The sequence below is a fragment of the Microcaecilia unicolor genome, chromosome 6 (assembly GCF_901765095.1).
Source record: "Microcaecilia unicolor chromosome 6, aMicUni1.1, whole genome shotgun sequence".
NCBI classification, from domain to species: domain Eukaryota; kingdom Metazoa; phylum Chordata; class Amphibia; order Gymnophiona; family Siphonopidae; genus Microcaecilia; species Microcaecilia unicolor.
Genome location: NC_044036.1, coordinates 282085216 through 282105682, shown reverse-complemented (window position 1 = coordinate 282105682; position 20467 = coordinate 282085216). Strand labels below are relative to the sequence as shown.

The following is a 20467-nucleotide window of genomic DNA, read 5'->3' as shown; positions in this document are numbered from 1 at the left end:
TGCTCACTAAGCAATACACCAGCAGAGGATGCAAGAGGCAGCCCGTCCGCAAGCAGAAAGCAGGCTGTGGCGAACAAAGAGATTTCCTGCATTCTTCTAGGAGTCTGAGAAAGGCGCAGCCATTTTATTACATGCAGCTGCAGACTTGAGGGGGGGGGGGATCTGCTGAACATCGAGGCAAGCTCCCTGAGTTGCAGGAGGAGTATTTGAATGTTCCTAGGGCACAGCTTAATTCCTTCATACCAACTTCCTCAGCAGCGTCTCTGACAGCAGAGACTCAATTCTCTCCTGAATTTGTGCTTTTATCATATCAGGTGTTTTGTTAAAATGCAACAAGGGGGGGGGGGGGGGGGAGCGGCTTGTCTTTCCATCCTTGCTGGTGGTCTTGCGTTCGGTGTCTCCTTTGGACCCTCGAGAGTCCTGCTTACAGCTTCCCTCAGTGACTTAGAAGAGGGAGAACTTCCCGCAGTAGAAGGAGATGATCCCACTGGTGTGGCTGTTTGTTTCATAAGGAAGATCTTCCATCATTGCTAACCTTGAATAAGGTTAATGCAGTCTGGCTGGTATTAGACCTCAGAGACTTTCCCAGTCCCATTAGATGGTGCAAGTTCCCATTTGATTGGAGTGGACCGAGCTATGTCCAAGCGGTAGTGTTTGGTGCCTGACAAGAAGGAAAAGCTAAGACTGCACAGGGCTTGGTTACTGCAGTAACTAAGAAAGCAACTATTCCAGTAGAAGGAGATTCTGCCCTAAATGTTCAGGACCACAAGGTAAAATCTCCCCTGAAGCAAGCATGTTGCTACTAATTGGGTTTTTGTCAGATACTTGTGACCTGGGTTGGCCACTGTTGGAAGCAGGATACCGGGCTAGATAGACCATTGACCTGACCCAGTATGGCTATTATTCTCTTATGAGATAACAACCTTGGGGCTGCAAGCCACTATTTGTTCTGCTTATGTGGCCAGAGCATCAGTCCTTTTGACCCAGCAAATCACAGCTCCTCAAAGGTAAAGGACCTGAATCATTTGAGGGCTTCAGCCATTTAGAGGTTAATTTGTCTTGTATAGCCAATGCTTTGTATGATTTGGTCAGAACTTCAGCTACAGATATGGTAGTGATGGTATCAGCCTGACAGTCATTATGGCTTAGAAAGCGGGCAGTGGATACAGCTTTGAAGGTACACTTTAGTAGGCTTAATTTTCAAGATAAACTGCTGCTGGAGAAGTCTTAGAGAAAATAGTTAAGGACTTAGGAAAACCCAAACTATCAGTTACCTGAGGGTAGGCCTAGATGTCCTCTTTCCAGCCACATGCTAAAGCAAGGTTTAGGGATGTCAGGAAGCCAGCACTCTAGGAAACCCAGGCCTTGAGGTCCACTTATTCTGCCCAGTGATGGGCTGTAGATCATTCTGTGACAGTGCAAATTGGGGACGGTCGTCTCTTCTTGAGGAATGGACTTGATCACATTCGATCAGTGGGTACTGAATGTAATAGGTCAAGGTTAAAAATTAAAGTTGGCACAACCTCTAAAAGACCTCTTTCCTGATATCTTTGTTGAGAACCCAAAAAAGGGGACGCAGTGTCATCTCTTCAGAACCTAAGGGCAATGCTTGCTGTACTGAAATCCAAACTGGGCACAGGAAGGTATTCAGTTTACTTTGTTTTTCCAAAAAAAGGATTATATTAATGGAGGAGTGGCCTAGTGGTTAGGGTGGTGGACTTTGGTCCTGGGGAACTGAGGAACTGAGTTCGATTCCCAGCACAGGCAGCTCCTTGTGACTCTGGGCAAGTCACTTAACCCTCCATTGCCCCATGTAAGCCGCATTGAGCCTGCCATGAGTGGGAAAGCGCGGGGTACAAATGTAACAAAAAAAAAATATTAGCCCATCTTTGATCTAAAATCAGTAAATCAGGCTCTCCACTTCAAGAAGGAAACGTTAAGTAGAGTTATTGCGACTGTTTAGCCAGAAAAACTTGTTCCAGCGCTAGACCTCAGAGAAGCATATCTTAACGGAGGAAGAATTTCTTCAGGCTGTAAAGGCTACGCCTTCCCTGGTGTATAGTGCTAAATTACGTGAATGTCACTTTGCATTTTTATTAGGGCTTGTTTTTCACAATTGGAGGCCAGCCGAGCTGGATGCGTACCAACAGCTGTGTGTGTTAATTGGGGTAGCAGACTGTATCTGATGTATGCCTTCTGGAAATGCAAGTACATACATATGTTCTGGTTGAGTCTGATACAATATCTGCCATTGGTACTGGGGAAACCATTGACTCTAGTCCTTTTCCATTACTTAGCTTTCCAATATTCCAGAACATGTGAGGATAGTTGTCCATCAATCAGCAGGTGGAGATAGTGAACTGAAAACTGAGCTGAGATATATCTGTTGGCATCCAGTTCAGCTATTTCTATCTCCAGCAGGTGGATGGACACATTTTTCAGCCTTTTGGGTTTGAGTGCTTTGCTCCTGGACTAGTTGGTCAACTGGTCCCCAGTTGAGCTTTACGGGTGGTTTGAGTCTGCGGACTACTATCTGGAGGTCTTCAGATCCCTGTCTCTGGTGCCCCATGAATTTACTTCTTCCTTCCCTTCACCTCTTCCCTGTTTCCTGTGGAGTTCTCCTTTTCCAGCACATTAAAAAAAAAGGAAAGAATCAGTCCTGAGCCTTTCTCATCTGTGGTAAGACTTGTAGAGACTGTGAGCTTGGGGAGAACAGAAAGCAGTAGTAAGTCTGACTAAAGTTTGATGACTTGGAACCATTTAGAGGGCTGCAAGTTCCTGACTCACCTCTTGGGACACGTGCTGTGCTTGTGGCAGTAGGGGTGAATGGTGACTCCCATGGAGGCAGTTAAGCGGTTTTCCTGCTGTGGGACCCGGCGGCCAGCATCGGGGCATTGTTGTGTGTGCAAGCCAGGAATCGTGCAGGACACAGAGAAAATGGTTAATGGCAGCATATCTTCAGATTTGGCGCAGTATTTGAATATGTCGGGGTCTTCGGGCTCTCCAGCAGGGTCTTTGTGCAGTTTGATACAGGAGAGATCAGGAATGCGTTCCAATTTGTCAGGGCCAACAGGTAGCAAGGAGTGATGTCTGGTCACATGTGGAGCACAGCCGCCATTTTACAGCCCCAGTGCCCAATAGAGCATTCAGCTGCATTGGGATCTTTTTCTCCAGATTTTATATTGCTGTTAACGCCAGGCCTATTAACAGAAGCAGGGACAGTCAGAGCTGCTGCAAGGCACTTCACTTTCTCGCCCCACTGCCTCTTTGGCTCCTAAGATCTTGTTCAGACATCCAGGAGTGTTCAGATGAGGTGCTTTCTTTCTCTGCTTCTCCCTTCTTATCTGATGAGGCCTCAGTCTGTTCAGAGGAACCATCAATGAAGGAACCGTTAGAGGAGGGAGAGCTCCCTCCTGAAGAAAGGAATGATCCGAAAGTACTGAGATGGTCTTATAAAGAGGAGCTCTGTACTATTTCTGAGTCACTGGCAGTACTTTCCATTGAGGAACCTTCTGCTTTGGCATCAGGAATTCCATCTTTGTCGATCATGAGGAGGCTTAGAGGTTCTTCTATGGCCCTCCCGATGCATCCAGACATTCAGGACCTGGTTACAGTAGAATGGATTTCACCAGATGCAAGGCTGAGAGTGGGAAGAGCCATGGCTCGCCTCTACCCATTATTTCCAGAGGAGAAAGATAAATTGCAGCTTCCAGGATGGAATCCCTGGTTATTGTAGTGACTAAGAAGACCATCTTGTTGGTGGAAGGGAGCATTGCCCTAAAAGACCTACAGGATAGGAAGCTTGAAGCTCGCTGAAACAAGACTTTGAGGTGGCCTCTTTGGGCCTTCAAGTGACAGTGTGCAGCTCGTTTGTGGCAAAAGCTTGCTTGAAGTAGCATCAGCAGTCAACAACACAAGGGTGTCAACGCCCAGATGGAAGCGGGGATGGCCTGCTTGGCAGATGCTATTTATGACATGTTATGGGTTACGGCCTGCAGTACATCTCTGACTGTCACGGCACATTGGCAACTCTGGTAGTGACATTGGGCAGCAGATGTAGCATCAGTTACACCTAGCTAAACTGTCCTTTTGGGGCCAGTGGCTACTTGGAGAAGATCTCAGTAATTTGGTAAAAGAGCTAGGGGAAACTAAGCCACTGCAGTTTCTACGCTTTGCAGTTCTAGGCTGTTGCTTAAGATTTTGTCCTTTGGTCTTGCCGGGGCTCCAAGAATGTTCACCATGTTTATGGTGGTGGTCTTCCTTTGGCGCCAGGTAATTGGAGTTCACCCATATCTCGTTGGCTGGCTTATTCGGACTCCTTGGTGGCGATGGACAAAGTTGTCCATCTTCTTCAATTGAGTTGGGTGATCAGTTTCGAGAAGATCTGACTAACTGCATAGCAGACGCTGGAGTATCTGGGTGTTCTGTTTGACAGAGCGTGGATCTTTCTCATGGAGCACAGGAGGTCAAAGCTGGTTCAACAGATTTGTCTTCTCAATCAAATTAGGCCCAGAGTCTGGGACTATGCCCAGGTTGTGGGGTCAATGACGACGGTGGTGGAAGTTGTGCCATGGGCAAGGGCTCGTATGCAGCCATTACAGGAATCTATTTGGTGTCACAGAATTACTACCTTCATCTTCCTTGGACACTGGTTGCCAGTTAAGATGCAGTGGTGGTTGATGCCCAGAAAGTTGACCATTGGAGCTCCCTTTCTGATAACACAGCACAATGGGAGGTGGTGACAAGAGAGGCCAGTAAGTTGGGTTGAGGAGCTCTTTACAAGTTCCTTCTGGCAACAGGGCACCTGGATGAAAGAGGGAGTCCGAGTTGTTGATTAAATCACTTGGCGCTCAGGGCAGTATGGAATGCCTTATACTGCTTTGCTCCCTTTTCTGGTGATTGAGTTTTCTCCAACAATGCAACGGCGATGGCTTAGATCAACCAGCAATGCAGGACCCAGATTCATCTAATGTCAGTGGAGGTGGCCTCCCTTTTGAGTTGGGCAGAGAAACATCTTCTCTGCTTGATGGCAGCTGACATCTCTGAGTCCTTGAATGTGGAAGCAGACTGTCTTAGCAAGCACTCCTTGGACACAGGCAAATGGGAACTATCCAGCCAGGGGTTCTCTGCTGATAGTGGACCAATGGAGTTCTCCACTTCTGGACTTGATGGTGGTGAATGCCAAAGTGCCCGAGTTCTTCAGCCCTTAGAAAAAACCAGGCTCGATGAGGATCGATGCTGTATTGTAGCCCTTGTTGGAGACAAATCTACACAAAGGAATCCTTTATAGAAGGCATGCCATCTAATCATCGCTAAGCTTGTTGGTTCCAATACCAGTAATTGGGAAGCAAAACCAGTCTGGGTAGACTTCTACAGTCTGTGTCCCTGATTGTGGCTGGACATTTGGATGGACTGGAATGGGGCTTCGATGACAACTTCAGAAGTTGGAGACCAAGACCAGAGCTGGGCTGACTTCTATGTCTGTGCCCTGAAAATAAAAAGGACAAATCAAGATCAGGTATACATATGTAGTATCACATCATACCTTAGGCTAAGAATTTTACCTTGTTGAGCAAACAATGGTCCGTATCGGTCTTTATCTGCCTTCATCTACTGTGTTACTATGTATCTTCCCTCCTTGGACCATGGTAGGCCGTGTGTTGAAAAGCATCATATTGCACCGAGGTCAAATAATTCTTGTAACCACGGAGGCTGTGGTATGTGGACCTGATTCGACTGCTGGATGGGGATGCTGTCCATCTTTCACAGGTACACGGTCTACTGATCTGTGCCTCTTAGGGCTTGGCCATTGAAAGGACTCAGTTAAAAGGAAAAGGTCATTGCTACCTTGCTTCAGGCTCAAAACGCTCTACATCCATGGTATATGCGAGGGTGTGGAGGACGTTCGAGGTGGAGGACGTTCGAGGACTGGTGTTCTGAGCATGGACTTTCTCCCTTCTCTTCTCAGATTACACACATCCTAGTGTTTCCACAAGCAGGGTTGGGTTCTCTAAAAGTTCAGGTTGCGGCTTTGACCTGTTTCAAGGGCTGACTACAGAAGACGTCTCTTGTGACTCACCCGGGTATCATTCAATTCTTGCAGGGAGCGGGCCACTTGCAGACTCCCTTTCGTACACTGTGTCCAGAGTGGAACCTGAGTTAAATCCTTTGAGCTCTTCAGAAGCCTTTTGAACCACTCCGGAAGGCCTCCTTTTGAAGATCTTAAGCTGAAGACAGTATTCTTGGTGGCTGTTGCATCGGCACATAGGGTTTTGAAGTTTTAGGCTCTTGTCTGGCTCCCTTTCTTTGCTTTTTGGAGGTTGGGGTCTCCCTGTTCTCAATTCCTTCCTTTCCTCTGAAAGTGGTATTAGCATTTCATATCGACCAATCTGTGGAGCTTCCGTCCTTTTGCAGAGAGGACTCGGTATTCTTCCTTGGAACTTCTTGATGTGCATAGAGTCCTCATTAGATAACTGGAAGTCACGAGTGAGTTCTTGCAAATTGGATAGATTGTGCTTTTTTGGTAAACAGAGGCTTGGTCTCATGGCTTCCAAGCCCACAATTGCTTGATGGTTGATTTATCATGTCGGCTTATTTGCTTGTGGGGAAGCAGTTTCGTTCTACAAGGCGTACAATGACATCCTGGGTGAAGACTACCTTACTGTCTCTGGTGGATATTTGCAAGGTGGTAACATGGTCGCTGCATACGTTTTCCAAGCACTACAGGGCGGACGTTGCTGCACACTCAAAATCCAGTTTTGGGGCTTCGGTCCTCAGGGCAGCAGCGCTAGGATCCTACTCGCGCTAGGATTTGCTTTTAACCATTCTACAGGTTCTGGAATAGTGGGAGGCTACGTAGTGGAAGGAGGAATTAGGTCTTACCTGAAATTTTCTAGTTTGATTTCTTTATTGATTTTCAATACAGAGATAAACAAGAGCTCACAACATAGCAACAAGCAACATTCTACAAAATATGGCAATGCCTGAGCTCATGTTTAAGAAGCAGCTATCCAATTCTAGGTTAAGGTTAAATTAAGAAAAGAGAGAGGAAGAAGAGAGAAAAAAAAGGGGGGGGGGGGCTGGAGGATACAAATCAAAGCATGGAGCATGCATAGGCCATGAGATACACCAAGTTTAGTGTTTATCACTGTACAGTGTTAAAATAAGATACAAGTGGTAGCCATTTCTCCCTATATAAAGCAAAACGAGGAGATTTCTTTGCAAGGAGTGATTTGTACTGTATTTGTAAATTTGAGGCAATAAGTTCCACCATTCCTGGTAGGTGGCTTGGTGTAAGGACTTCCAATGTGAGAAGATTACCTTCAATGCTAAAGATACCATCAATGCTAAGAGTCCCTTCACTGTGAGTCAGCAAACTCTTGTAGCACTGATCTCTGAGTATCACAAATTTATAGGTGATTGAGCCAGGAAGGTGAAAAATGTCTACCAGTTGTGACCAGATTTCTAGCCAGTATTTACGAATGCACACACAATCAAATATAAGGTGCTTAATATTACCCATTTGAGACTGACAAGACCAGCATACATTAGAGTTAGAGGGAGCGATAACATGCATCTTATATTGCGTCCATAGAGATCTATGCATAAAGAAATACATAGACTGTATAGTAGTAGAAGAATTAGAGCATCTGAAGAGGGACTTCCAAAGCTGTTCTCACAATTTATCTGAGACTAGTAAAAAAGGCCCGTTTCTGGAACGAATGAAACGGGCGCTAGCAAGGTTTTCCTGGGAGTGTGTATGTTTGAGAGAGAGAGAGAGAGCCAGAGTGAATGTGCGGGTGTGTGACAGAGTGAGACTGTCTGTGTGACAGTGTGTGTGTGAGAATGAGAGTGTGTGGCAGGGCCCCCTCCCCTGTTCCTAATGCCCCTCACCCCGTTCCCTCCCCTCCTTTTCCTCCTCCTTCCCACACTTTGGGTTCCTTAAGGCTTTCAAAAGTCTATGTACCCCCCGTGGCCCTAACGCCCAGTATCCAGATACCCCACCGCTTTCCTCCTCACCCCTCCCCCAAGATGTAACACTTTCACGTCCTTCATTTTTTTTTTTTTTTTTTTAAGTGTCCTATCTACCCTGTGTCCAAATGCCTGGCATTCAGATTATGTTCCTCTCGTAATTTTCATTTCTTTCATTCATTCAGAACTTGCCCCCACCCCCAACACTTTCGGTTCCTTCAGTCTTTTAAAACTCTGCTATGTACCCTGTGTGCTAATGGCCAGCATAGAGATTGTTTTCCTGTCCCAAATTTGCATGTCTTTCAGTCGTTCACAACTCCCCCCCCCCCCCCCCCCCCCCCTTCTCCAGTTTAACACTTTCGTTTCCTTCAGTCTTTTAAAACTCTCCTATGTACCCTGTGTCCTAATGGCCAGCATTCAGATTGTTTGTTTTCCTTTCCCAAATGTTCGTGTCTTTCAGTCGTTCAGAACTCCCCCCTCCCCCCATTTAACACTTTCGGTTCCTTCAGTCTTTTAAAACTCTCCTATCAACCCTGTGTCCTAATGGCCAGCACTCAGATTGTTTTGCTTTGCCAAATTGTCTGTCACTGAGGTCAGTGCGTGCCTGCCTAGCAGACCACTTCCAGCAGGCACGGTCCCAGGCACATCCTGTTGGAGGTGAGAATTATTATATAGGATAGGTTGCTGAATGTCTTCCTCCCAACATCTACGTAAACCTGTACATTTAGTGCGGAATTTGCTGAGAAGATATTTGTAGATGTGGGAAGCAGCGTGGCCAGTATGCTGAAGCCTCAAATTAAAATCCATAAGCTCTGGGGTTTGGGTCAGGAACTGTATTTGTAATCTACCTTTATTTTTCTTTTTTAACATGGAACTAATCTGAAGCCATTGGTAAAATTGGGCATCTGATAACAAAAATTCTGTTTTGAAATCTGAGAGGGCTTTCCATGTCTGACTACTCATATGGATCATATCTTTTAAAGACCAAATTCCTATACGCTGCCACTGAGACCACGAGACTTGCTTATTATCAATTTAAAAGTTAGGATTATTCCATTTAGGGGTGAGTGGCGTATCAGACCAAGGAATACCCATAGATTTATCCAAGGATACCATTAATTTGTAAGTGGTGTTGATGATCGGATTGGAAACAATGCTCTTAGGAAGGCACATGCCAATTAGATGGGAATGCTCTAAAGGGTCGATAAGGGCTTGTTCAAAGGTTAACCATCTGGGCGGGGAAGTAACATTCACAGGAGCGATCCATTCCATGCCCTGCCGCATAATGAAGGCTTTATGATAAAGCAGGAGATCAGGAAATTTTACTCCTCCATGCCTTTTTGAAAGCTTAAGTTTACTCAGAGAGATTCTGGGCATTTTAAGATTCCATAAAAAGTTGGTGATAACCTTTTCCATTCGCCTATAGAAGGCACAAGGGAAGAGAAGAGGACTCATGCTCATTGTGTATGTGATTTTAGGGACTATGATCATTTTGATAGTATCTAGCGTTCCCCACCAAGTGAGGTTTAATGGGGACCAGGCCGCCAGTGAGGACTCAACCTGCGTAAATACTTTGTCAGAGTTAACTTTAATGGTGTTGGTAAGGTCTCTATCGAAGAAGACACCAAGATACTTTATAGAAGAGGACATCCATTTACAGGGCAGCTGTGGAGTGGTAAAAGGAGTACAGGTGTCGTTCAAAGGCATCATTTCTGTTTTATCCCAATTAACTTTATATCCTGAAATTTTTGAGAATCTAGATATTAGGTTAAAGAGGGCTTTCAAGGATGATTGAGGGTTGATGAGATATAACATGATATCCGCATAGGCTGAGAGTTTGAACTCCTCCTTATTCAGAAAGATACCAGCAATATCTGCTGATTTTCGAATTGCCACTAGTAGAGGTTCAAGAGCCATATTGAATAACAAGGGGCAGATGGGACAGCCATGTCTGGTGCCTGTATGCAGAACGAATGGGTTAGAGACGTCACCATTAGCTACTATACGGGCCAAAGGATGGGAGTATAGCAGCTGCACCATATGGATATACGGGTCAGGGAAACCAAATTGCTTAAGAACAATAAACAAGTATTTCCATTCTACCCGGTGAAAGGCCTTTTCCGCATCAAGGGAAACAGACAGTATGGGATAGTCCCTTGACCGAGCAAAGTGGATAACATGACATAGTAATCTGGTGTTGTCAGCACCACTTCTGGACTTAACAAAACCAGCCTGATCCCTGTGTATAAGAGAATGAACAATGTTCTCAATTCTGCAACATAAAATCTTTGCATAAATTTTATAGTCAGTATTTAAAAGCAAAATTGGTCTGTAATTCTGTACGAGGGTGCTGTCTCTGTTGGGTTTAGGCAGCACTATTATGTTGTCATCCAAAAAGCGTCCTGAAAAAGCAGACTCTAGCAGCGCATGAAAATAGGTCAGCAGATGAGTTGATATAGTAGAAGAGAAGGCCTTATAAAATTCCATAGGTATACCGTCTGGGCCTGGCGCTTTACCTAAAGGTAGTTTATTGATTGCAGAAATTATTTCATCATGAGAAATAGGTTTGCTAAGATGTCTGATGTGACAGTCCGAGACACGTGGTAATTGTAATGTTGATAGGAAACGGTGCACATCAATATCCTGAACTGCAAAATCTGAAGAGTACAGTGACCTAAAAAAGGATTCAAAGCCTCTAGAATTTGAGAAGAGGAGGTTAGTGATAACCCTGCAGGGGATTTAACAGATGCAGTCCTCTGGCTTGTTTTCCTGCCCTTTAGATAGGTTGCAAGTAGTTTACCAGCCTTATTTGCTTCTGAATAATATACAGCACTCAGTTTGAAGGTAATCACATTAGCGATATTTGACGGCAACGAATTGTACTGCATTTTAAGCGACTTAAGCTGTTGCAAAGAAGACTTGGACGATGAGGTGTAAAGCGACGCTTCAAGTTGATGAATCTCCTTTTCCAAATTAGTAATTTTAGCACTATTGACTTTGCGGATATGAGATGAATAGCTGATTACTTCACCCCTAAGGCAGGATTTAAACGCCTCCCAGACTACTATAAAAGAGGGTACAGAGTCTTTATTGTCCTTTATTGCCGACTTTTGAGAGACATGCTGTAGAAATAAAGCATCCAACAACAGGGTGACATGGAGTCTCTAGAGAGAAGAGCTAGGCTTACTGGCTGTCCAAACAAAGTCACAAGATATGGCAGTGTGATCGGAAATTGAAATTTCATGTATTTTTGCAGCTGTCAACATAGGAATCAAATCCTTGGTTCCCAGAAGGTAGTCTATTCTGGAGTAAGTGCAGTGAGGTTCTCAGAAAAAAGGGCAGCATCGTAGGATCCTACTCACTCTAGGATTTGCTTTTAACCATTCTACAGGTTCTGGAATAGTGGGAGGCTACGTAGTGGAAGGAGAAATTAGGTCTTACCTGATCTTTCTATTAGTCCTTCCTACTATTCCAGAAGCCTGCCTGAAGTTTCTGAGACGTTTAGTCTGTGCAAAGTAATGGGTCAGATAATGACTTTCACCTTCCATGGTTCTTCCTACATATCTCTTGTTCTCTACATGTTGTCCAGAGATGAATGAAGTACATACATTTTTGCACATCTGGTTAATGTTAGTTGTGTGTTCTGAGTTTCTCCTTACTGCTTGTGTACATAAATACTGAGGAGCTGGACTGAATGCCAAAAGAAAGAACTGAAAATCTTTATCTCCACCTGCTGGTTGATAGACAGAATTATCCCCACTGGTTCTGGAATAGTGGAAAGAAAATTCAGGTAAAACCTAATTTCGCTCTCTGTTTCATAGAAGTGGGTGTGATCATTAGAACTGTTTCCACCTTTCTTCCCAAGATGGTATCGTCTCTTCATTTTAATTGGGACATTATCCTTCCTTTTACAAGGAGGACTATGGGGAAAGTGTAAGTTGTTCAATTTGATGGATGTGTGCCAAGTTCTCCATCAATATCTCAAAGTGAATAATGAATTTTGCAAGTTGGATAGATTTGGTCCTTTTTGGAGGACCAAGGAAAGGATTAAAGTCTATTTCTTGTGTATGTTTTCTGAGGAAAGCAACTTTCTACAGGTTTGTGAGCTTATTCTACCAAAAGCGTGTCAGCATGTTGGGCAGAGTTTCCATTAGATATTTGTAGAGCGACGTCATACTTTTGTGAAGCATTACAGTATAGATGTTCGTGCAAGACTAGAAGCTGAATTTGTCACGGAAGTTCTTAGGACAGGTATTTCTTTGTCCCACTCACCTTGAAGATCATTGCCCCAGGTACAAATAAGTACCTGTATATACCATGTAAACCGCTTTGAATGTAGTTACAAAAACCACAGAAAGGCGGTATATCAAGCCCCATTCCCTTTCCCTTTTATACATCCCAGAGGTCCTGGACTGGTCTGGTATGGACGACAAGGAAGTAGTATTTAGAGCTTACCTAATGATTTTTTTCCTTTAGTCCTACCAGACCAGCTGTTTTTCTGAATTCTACTTTACCAGAGGGTTTGTATTTCTTCTCCTATTCCAGTTGTTTAACATGGTGTTGCTCCATACAGTTATGTGTTTTATCTTTGGGAGTATTTTTTAGATGTTTTATCTTCCTTGTCTTCACTGCTTGGTCATTCAAGATTCTGAGGATCTGTAGCTGCATAGTGCCCAAATAGGGCAGGTTGCACAACTCTGTTTTGTCTCCCATCTACAGGTAAAATGAGCACAAACCCACAGGTCCTGGAGTGATCTGGTAGGATTAAACAAAGGAAAATGATCAGATAAGCCCTACATTTTGGTGCATCTCAAATAATAGAAACAGAGAAAATGAAGGCAGATAAAGACCATATGTCCTATACAGTCTGCCCATCCATACCATCTACTATCCCTTTCTTTCCTTGGAGATACTATGTACATGTCTCAAGCTATAGAAAGAGGGAATGAAGGTAACGACCATCCACAGTGACCATAATGATTTCCTTTTAAAGTGAGAGTGTGCGCTAGTGGTTAGAGTATTGGACTAGATCTCAAATATCGTGAGGCATGTGTTCAAGATCCTTGTACTGCTGATCATGTGACCTTGATTGGGTCACTTGATTTCGGTGGGTTTCTGGGACAAAGAAAACACTTGCCTTAATATGGATTTCCCATTTAGTGGTAAACACATTATGCTTTGTAAAGATTTTTAAATGTTTTCCTGTGCTTCTGATCCATATTGTTACTCAGCCTTTTCTGACATCATATACAAAAAGACCACAGGAAACATGAGAACAAATATAGAGGCCCTTTTACTAAAACTTATTTAGTGTGCACTAAGTGCCACATGCCCATAGGTATAAAATAGGACATTCGGCATTTAACGCGGGTTAATGTCCGTTAGCATACGCTATACTTTGGTAAAAGGGCCCCATGGTGAACTGCTTGAGGTCGTCTATGATGAGAGTTAACCAAAGTGTGAGATATGATTTCACTCCATAATATTTGCTGCTGTTGCTTTTCCCTTTCATTGCATTTTTACCAAATCCCTTGTGAGGATTTTCAGCCTTTTGCTCTCTTTTAAGGCGGGAAGGGTATGACAGTCACTGGCAGTATGACCCTCGGTTTGCTGGCAGTTTTGATGATGAAAACGAACCCCGCAGGGATCCTTATGGTGATGAGTGTGATAGGCGCAGCATCCACAGTGAGCATTCAGTTCACAGCCTTCCTAGTTCACGTAGTGTGCACAGTCGGCGGAGCAGCTTCAGTTCTCGTTCTCAGCAAGTAAGTGTCCTGTAGGTTTGTGTTTGGCTGTTTTAAAGCAATAGTTCAGTTTGTCCCAAAAATAAATAAATAAATTGCTGGACAGTTCAGCAGTATGAGTCTCTGAAGAGTAAACTTAAAAAAAAAAAACTTCAAATATAATCTCTGAAAGAAAATGTTTTATATTACTATGGAAAATAGGATGCTTTAGGACCAGCAAAAAATTTTACCTAATTTATATAGTATTATTCAGTAACACTGTCCTGGATCAATTAGTTGGGAAGTCCTTGTACCAGATTTCAGTACATGCAAGGTTTTGAAGTAATTTCTAACATTGTGTGAACATAATTGAGAAACTAGTCCACAATTTAATCTTGTGTGAATAAGAAATGGAATGAAACTAGGTTAATATCGAGCTGATACTATGGTAATTAATCCAGACCAGAACAGTGTATGAAAACAATATTTCCATTGCGTAGCTTTCTACTATTTCAGAATCTGTGGGATTAGTTATGTCCATCAACCAGCAGATGGAGATAGTGAACTGAAAACTGAACTAAGGCGTATATCTCTGCATCCAGTCTAGGTCCTCCGTAGTTTCTATCTCTAGCAGATAGAAGTGTGTGGATGGACACACTTTTTTCAGCCTCTGGTTCTGCGTGTTTTGCTCCTGGTCCAGTTGGTCAACTGGTATCCAGTTGAGCTTTGCGGGTGGCTCGAATCTGCAGTCATATCTGGAGGTCTTCAGATCCCTGTCTCTGGTACCCTGCTAATTGACTTCATCCCTCCCTTTACTTCTCCCCTGTTTCCTGTGGAGCTCTCCTTTTCCAGGACAATCACCTTAGAGAAAGAGAAAAAAAAAAAAGGGAGAAGGAAAAAGGTTTGTTGGAGAGCATGGCACAGCGTATCAGTCCAGAGCTTTTTTTTATGTGTGGTAAGACTGTGAACGGGGGGAGGGGGGGCAGTCGGCAGTGGTAAGTCTACCTAAAGTTTTGACTTGGAACCGCTTAGAGGTTTGCAAATAATACTTGGTCCAGGGGAGGGATGACTCACCTCTTGGAACACCTCGTGCTGCGCTTGTGAGGTAAATAGTGACTCCCACTGTTGGACTATTGCAATATATATAAGCAGTCATAGCTTCGGGTCAAGCAAGTAGAATTTCTCACCACCCTCAGTCTCAAGGAGACGTACTTGCATATATCCATATGTCCGTCGCATCAGAGGTTTCTATGTTTTGAGGTGCTGGGCTGCCATGTCAGTTCAGGGCTTTGCCCTTCCTCTTCGTTACTGCTTCAAGGCCATTTACTATGGTGGTGGTGGTGGTGGCCTTCCTTCAGGAGGCCAAAGCTGGTTCAACAGATTTGTTTTCTCAGTCAAGGCAGTTTCTGGGGTCATTGATGGCGTTGATGGAAGTGTTGCCATGGGTAAGGGCTCATATGCAGTTATGGGAATTTCTTCTCAACCACTGGTCTCCAGTGTCAGTCGTTACCACCTTCATCTTGAATGCTGGTTGCCAGACAGAGTGTGCAATGGTGGTTGTCGCCCAGGGATTTGACTGTTGGATCTCCCTTTCCGATAACACAATGGGAGGTGGTAACAATGGTCAGGTTGGGAAGCTCATTACAAGTTTCATCTGGCACAGGGCATCTAGATGGAACAGGAGTCTCAGTGGTCTATAAATCGCTTGGAGCTCAGGGCATTGTGGAATGCCTTATATGACTTCACTCCCTTTCTGGCAGAGGCCCCATTTCGAGTTTTCTCAGACAATGCAATGGTGGTGGTGGCTTATGTCAGAGAAAACAAAAACATGGAGCAAGCAAAGAAAAAAAACCTGTAAAGATTATGAGAAAGGTATGATATCTTTAATCTTCAAACTGGCTCGACACGGACCGTGTTTCAGTGACAGGGCCTAGGTCAAGTGTGTAAACATGAGCATAGACCAGAAGCCTAGACAACACACTATATATCACACGAGTATAAAACTTGGAGATAAAGTTCTGTATACACTTGTAGATGATCGCAGATACTGCTGCATATCCAAAATTGCATCTAGTGATTTAAACTACCTACGCAGACCTGATTCCACTTCTGAATGGAGGTCCTCATCTTCTGCAAGTACATGGCCCACTGAAGCATGATCCAGTGCCCATAGAGAATCCGTGCCCCTTTTGTTCTTGCAGCTTGGCCATTGAAAAGGCTTGGTTGAGATGTAAAGGTCATTCTGATTTGGTCACTGGTACCTTGCTTCAGGCTCAGAAACGCTCTACATACATGGTGTATGCAAGGGTGGGGAGGACATTTAAGGGCTGCTGTTCTGACCGTAGTCTTTCTTCCTCTCAGATCGCGCACATCCTAGCTTTTCTCTAGCAGGCCTTCAGAAAGGATTGGGTTCTCTAAAAGTTCAGGTTGCAACTTTTGCCCCATTCAGGGGCAAACTAAAGAAATCTCTTATTGCTCACCTGGATATTGTTCAGTTCTTGTGGGGAGTGGGCTGCTTGCGGCCTCCCTTTCATATGGCGTGTCCAGAGTGGAACCTTAATTTGATCCTTCAGGGTCTTTAGAAGTTTTCTTTTGAGTTGCTTCAGAAGGCCTCCTTGAAGATTGTACGCTAAAGACAGTATTCCTTGTGGGCTTCAGGCTCTCTTGTCGGGATTCCTTTCTTCACTTTTGGAGGCAGAGGTCTCCATGTACCTGGTTCTTTCCTTTCTTCCAAAAGTGGTATCAGCATTTCATCTCAGCCAATCTGTGGAACTTCCGTCCTTTTGCAGAGAGGATGAAGAGGCTATGTATTTTTCCTTGAAGCTTCTCGATGTGCTTAGAATTCTCATTAAATATGGAGTGGAGAAGTGGCCTAGTGGTTAGAGCACACGTCTTGACATCCAGAGGTGGTCTGTTCAATTCCTACTGCTGCTCCTTGTTATCTTGGGAAGTCACTTAATCCTCCATTGCCTCAGGTACAAACTTAAATTGTGAGCCCTCCTTGGACAGAGAAATACCCAGTGTACCTAAATATAATTCACCTTGAGCTACTACTGAAAAGGGTGGGCTTTGTGGCGCGCTCAGAAGCCAGTTTTGGGGCATCTGTTCTGAGGGTGGCAGTGCCATGATCCCACAGGGTCTGGATTATTTATTTATTTATTGCATTTGTATGCCACGCTTTCCCACTCAAAGCAGGTTCAATGGTAGAGAGAGTAGAAATTAGTGGGAAGCTATGTAATGGAAGGAGAAATTAGACCTTACCTGACTTAATTTTCTTTCCATTAGTCCTTCCCACTATTCCAGAGGATTTTTGAGATGTTTAGTCGGTACAAAGTAATGGGTCATGTAATGACTTGTCACCTTGCTTCTCTTGTTCTCTACAAGTTCAGAAGTAAGAGATGTCCACACATGTTTGCTGGCTAATGTTAGGTTAACGAGTTGTTTAAGGTTTATTTATTTATTTTCAGCACTTGATATACTGCAAATGATCCCTGAGCATGTGGTTTACAATTTGTATTATAGGTACTTTGCACTGTCCCTAATGTGCTGACAATCAGTTTTATATATTGTACCTTGGGCAATGGAGGGCTAAGTAACTTGCCCAGGGTCACAAGGAGCTGCAGAGGGAATCGAACCTGGTTTCCCAGGTACGGAACCCGCTGCATTAACCATTGGGCCACTCCTCTCCACAGGTTGTTGTGTTTATTCTGAGTTTCTCCTTACTGCTTGCCTACATAAATACTGAGAAGCTGGACTTGATACCAAGAGATCTCAGCTCAGTTCTGTTTCCACCTGCTGGTTGTTGGACACAACTATCCCATAGGTTCTGAAATAGTGGGAAGAACTTCTTTAAAGAAAATTTAGGTAAGACCTAATTTCTCCTTGGGTACTGAGCCTTTTGTTTTAACAAGGGGCCTATATAGGCTAAGTAATTTTTTCCTGTGTTATTAAATTTTGCAATATTTTACTAAGTTATTTTGTTCTTCTCCCCTCCACCCCCACCAGAGTCAAGTTTATAAAGGCCAGCAAGACCTGACAGCAAATACCTATGGAGGATCAGCTCAGATAGCTTCCCTCCACAATGATTATTCCTATGGTCTGTACTCGGGTAGCTTTGATAATCAACACACCAATGCAAATTATCAATATGGCTATCCAGCTCAAAGTGGATGGCAGCCTGTAGATCAAGGTATGTGCAGATCTTGCAATAGAAAGATTTTTTTTTCCATTTATTCCAATAGCATTGGAAAATGGCAAGGGCCATTGGGATTGTAAACCACTTTGATTTATTTTCAAATAAGGTGGAATATCAAACTTAACCATAACCATTCTGTACTCAAGTGATGAAATTACAGTACATGCAGAAGGAATGGATCCTCAGAAGCTTAGCCGAGATTGGGAGGCCGGGCTGGTGTTTGGGTGGTGGGGCTAGTTCTGGGCAAGACTTCTATGGTCTGTGTCCTGAAAATGGCAGATACAAATCAAGGTAAGGTATACAGAAGAAGTAGCTAATCTCCAAATATGTCCGGTTGCAGATCGACTTCAACAATGTACAAAACACAGAGAACTGCTGTCACAAAATGACTACTGACACCTAAATAATATGCAAAAATAGCGGAAAAAGCCCCGCACTAGTATCTAAGAGAGAAGATCTAAGCGAACTTAGAGATTTACGCTGTCCACGAAGCACCCGCTATTAAGATAAGTGTGGTGTTTATTTAACATGGATAATGGATAGTACTATTAGTAAAGTACAACTAATAAGTTAAATGTTTGAAAATAAAGTAAAATTAATGAAATTTAAAACATTTCAAGTAATAGCGGTTTTTTGTGCCAGTGATGAAAGTAGGGTCTTTTGGCCCGACACAGCTTCAACAGGTCAGTTCAAGACCTGGAAGCTTTTTGAGGCTTTTTCCGCTATTTTTGCATATTATTTAGGTGTCAATACACAAGAAGTAGCACATATGAGTTTATCTTGTTGGGCAGACTAGATGGACCGTGCAGGTCTTTTTCTGCCGTCATCTACTATGTTACTATCAAGCTCATTTTCAAAGCACTTAGCCTCCCAAAGTTCCATAGAAACCTATGGAACTTAGCCTCCCAAAGTGCTTTGAAAATATGCCTATATGTTACATGGGTGAATTTGCTTTGTCTAGAGAGAGATCCAGTGGTGATCTGTGTTTTGTCTGCAGAAAGTGGTTACATTTTTAAATGTTTGTAAAATGTTCTACATACCAGAACAAAAATGAGCAAATAGACCAAACTGATACACAGCAACAGTATGCTGATCCCTTAGTTCTCTTCAAAACATCCTAAGTCAAACACATGGTTGTGAACATTTTTCCCCCTCTATAAAAAAAAAATATATATATATATTTGAATAGACTTGTTAAGTTATATGACCCTGTCCTGTAGAATTTACTACTATACATAAGTTTTTACACATCCCTAAATTTTGCTGAGTAAAAGCTTTTAATAAATACATAGAGGTTTTTTTTTGTTTTTTTTTTGGGGGGGGGAGGGTTCTGTCCTGACCAGTTCAATCAGAATCTCTTCCTACAGGGACGACTGTTCTTTGAGCCTTTGTAATTGTTAGTCTGGCCACCATTTAACCCACCTTCTGCAGTGACATTCCTTGGCTAATGATCACAAACTGCTGCTCCTGGAATATGTAGTTATTTTTATCTTACTTGTTGATGAGTGCTAGTGTTTTACATAAGTTGATTTTGAATGGTGTTTGTACAATTTTAATTGCCACATTCATTGATCACCCATCAGATAAAACTGAGTAATTTATAAAACAGCAAACATAAAATATAATGGTAAAAATCAATACAAACAGGCATAAGTTTGTTTTGTTGTCAAGTAAAGTTAGTTTTCATAAATAAATACCATTGAATGAATCTATATCTTTTTTTTTTTTTTTTTAATTTCCTTTTCACTTGACTGTTCAGAAATGTGGCCTAATAGTTCATTATAATGTTTCTTTGGTGGTTGTCACTACATTTTGTTTGTTTTTACATATTCACTTCCATAGTTCCATCGAGACCTCTAACTCCAGAGAAATTTTCAGTGCCTCATGTCTGTGCAAGGTTTGGTCCTGGGGGCTATTTTATTAAAATCATACCGAACCTGCCGTCTGAAGGGCAGCCAGCTTTGGTTGAGATACATAATATGGAGGTAAAAACTGATGAGCATTATTTTCTGTTTTCCATGTTTTGATGTGTAAGGAGATCAATAGAAATCAAACAAAATAAAACATGGAAAAGAAAATAAGATGATACCTTTTTTATTGGACATAACTTAATACATTTCTTGATTAGCTTTCGAAGGTTGCCCTTCTTCGTCAGATTGGAAATAAGCATATGTGCTAGCTGACAGTGTATATAAGTGATAACATTCAAGCATTACTATGACAGTCTGACAGGGTGGGAGGATGGGGGTGGGTAGGAAGTATGCATGGGGACATCAAAGCATATCATTGATATTCTAACAGGGTGGGTGTGGATAGGTGAGGGGAGGGTGATCAACAGAGACATACAGCTTTATGGTTTATAGTGGGCTAGGAACCCCAGATCCTTGTTAAGTCCTTTCTGTTGGGTGTTAAAATATTCAATCATTCTGACTTCAAAGGTTTTACGTTCTTGTATGGTTTTAAAGTTACCTTTGAGGATTGCTCAATGATATGCTTTGATGTCCCCATGCATACTTCCTACCCACCCCCATCCTCCCACCCTGTCAGACTGTCATAGTAATGCTTGAATGTTATCACT

The 20467-nt window shown here is 43.1% G+C and overlaps 1 protein-coding gene across 4 annotated transcripts in view; it reads left to right on the top strand.

Moving 5' to 3' along the window:
• The window catches only part of SEC16A (SEC16 homolog A, endoplasmic reticulum export factor), a 106464-nt gene that overhangs the window by 32153 nt on the left and 53844 nt on the right, over positions 1-20467 (top strand). For all 4 annotated transcript variants that reach the window (XM_030207637.1, XM_030207638.1, XM_030207640.1 and 1 more), the window contains exons 6-8: positions 13538-13736; positions 17700-17883; positions 19732-19874. In XM_030207637.1, the coding sequence (XP_030063497.1) occupies positions 13538-13736; positions 17700-17883; positions 19732-19874 (526 nt within the window). The remainder of the gene's footprint in view (positions 1-13537; positions 13737-17699; positions 17884-19731; positions 19875-20467) is intronic.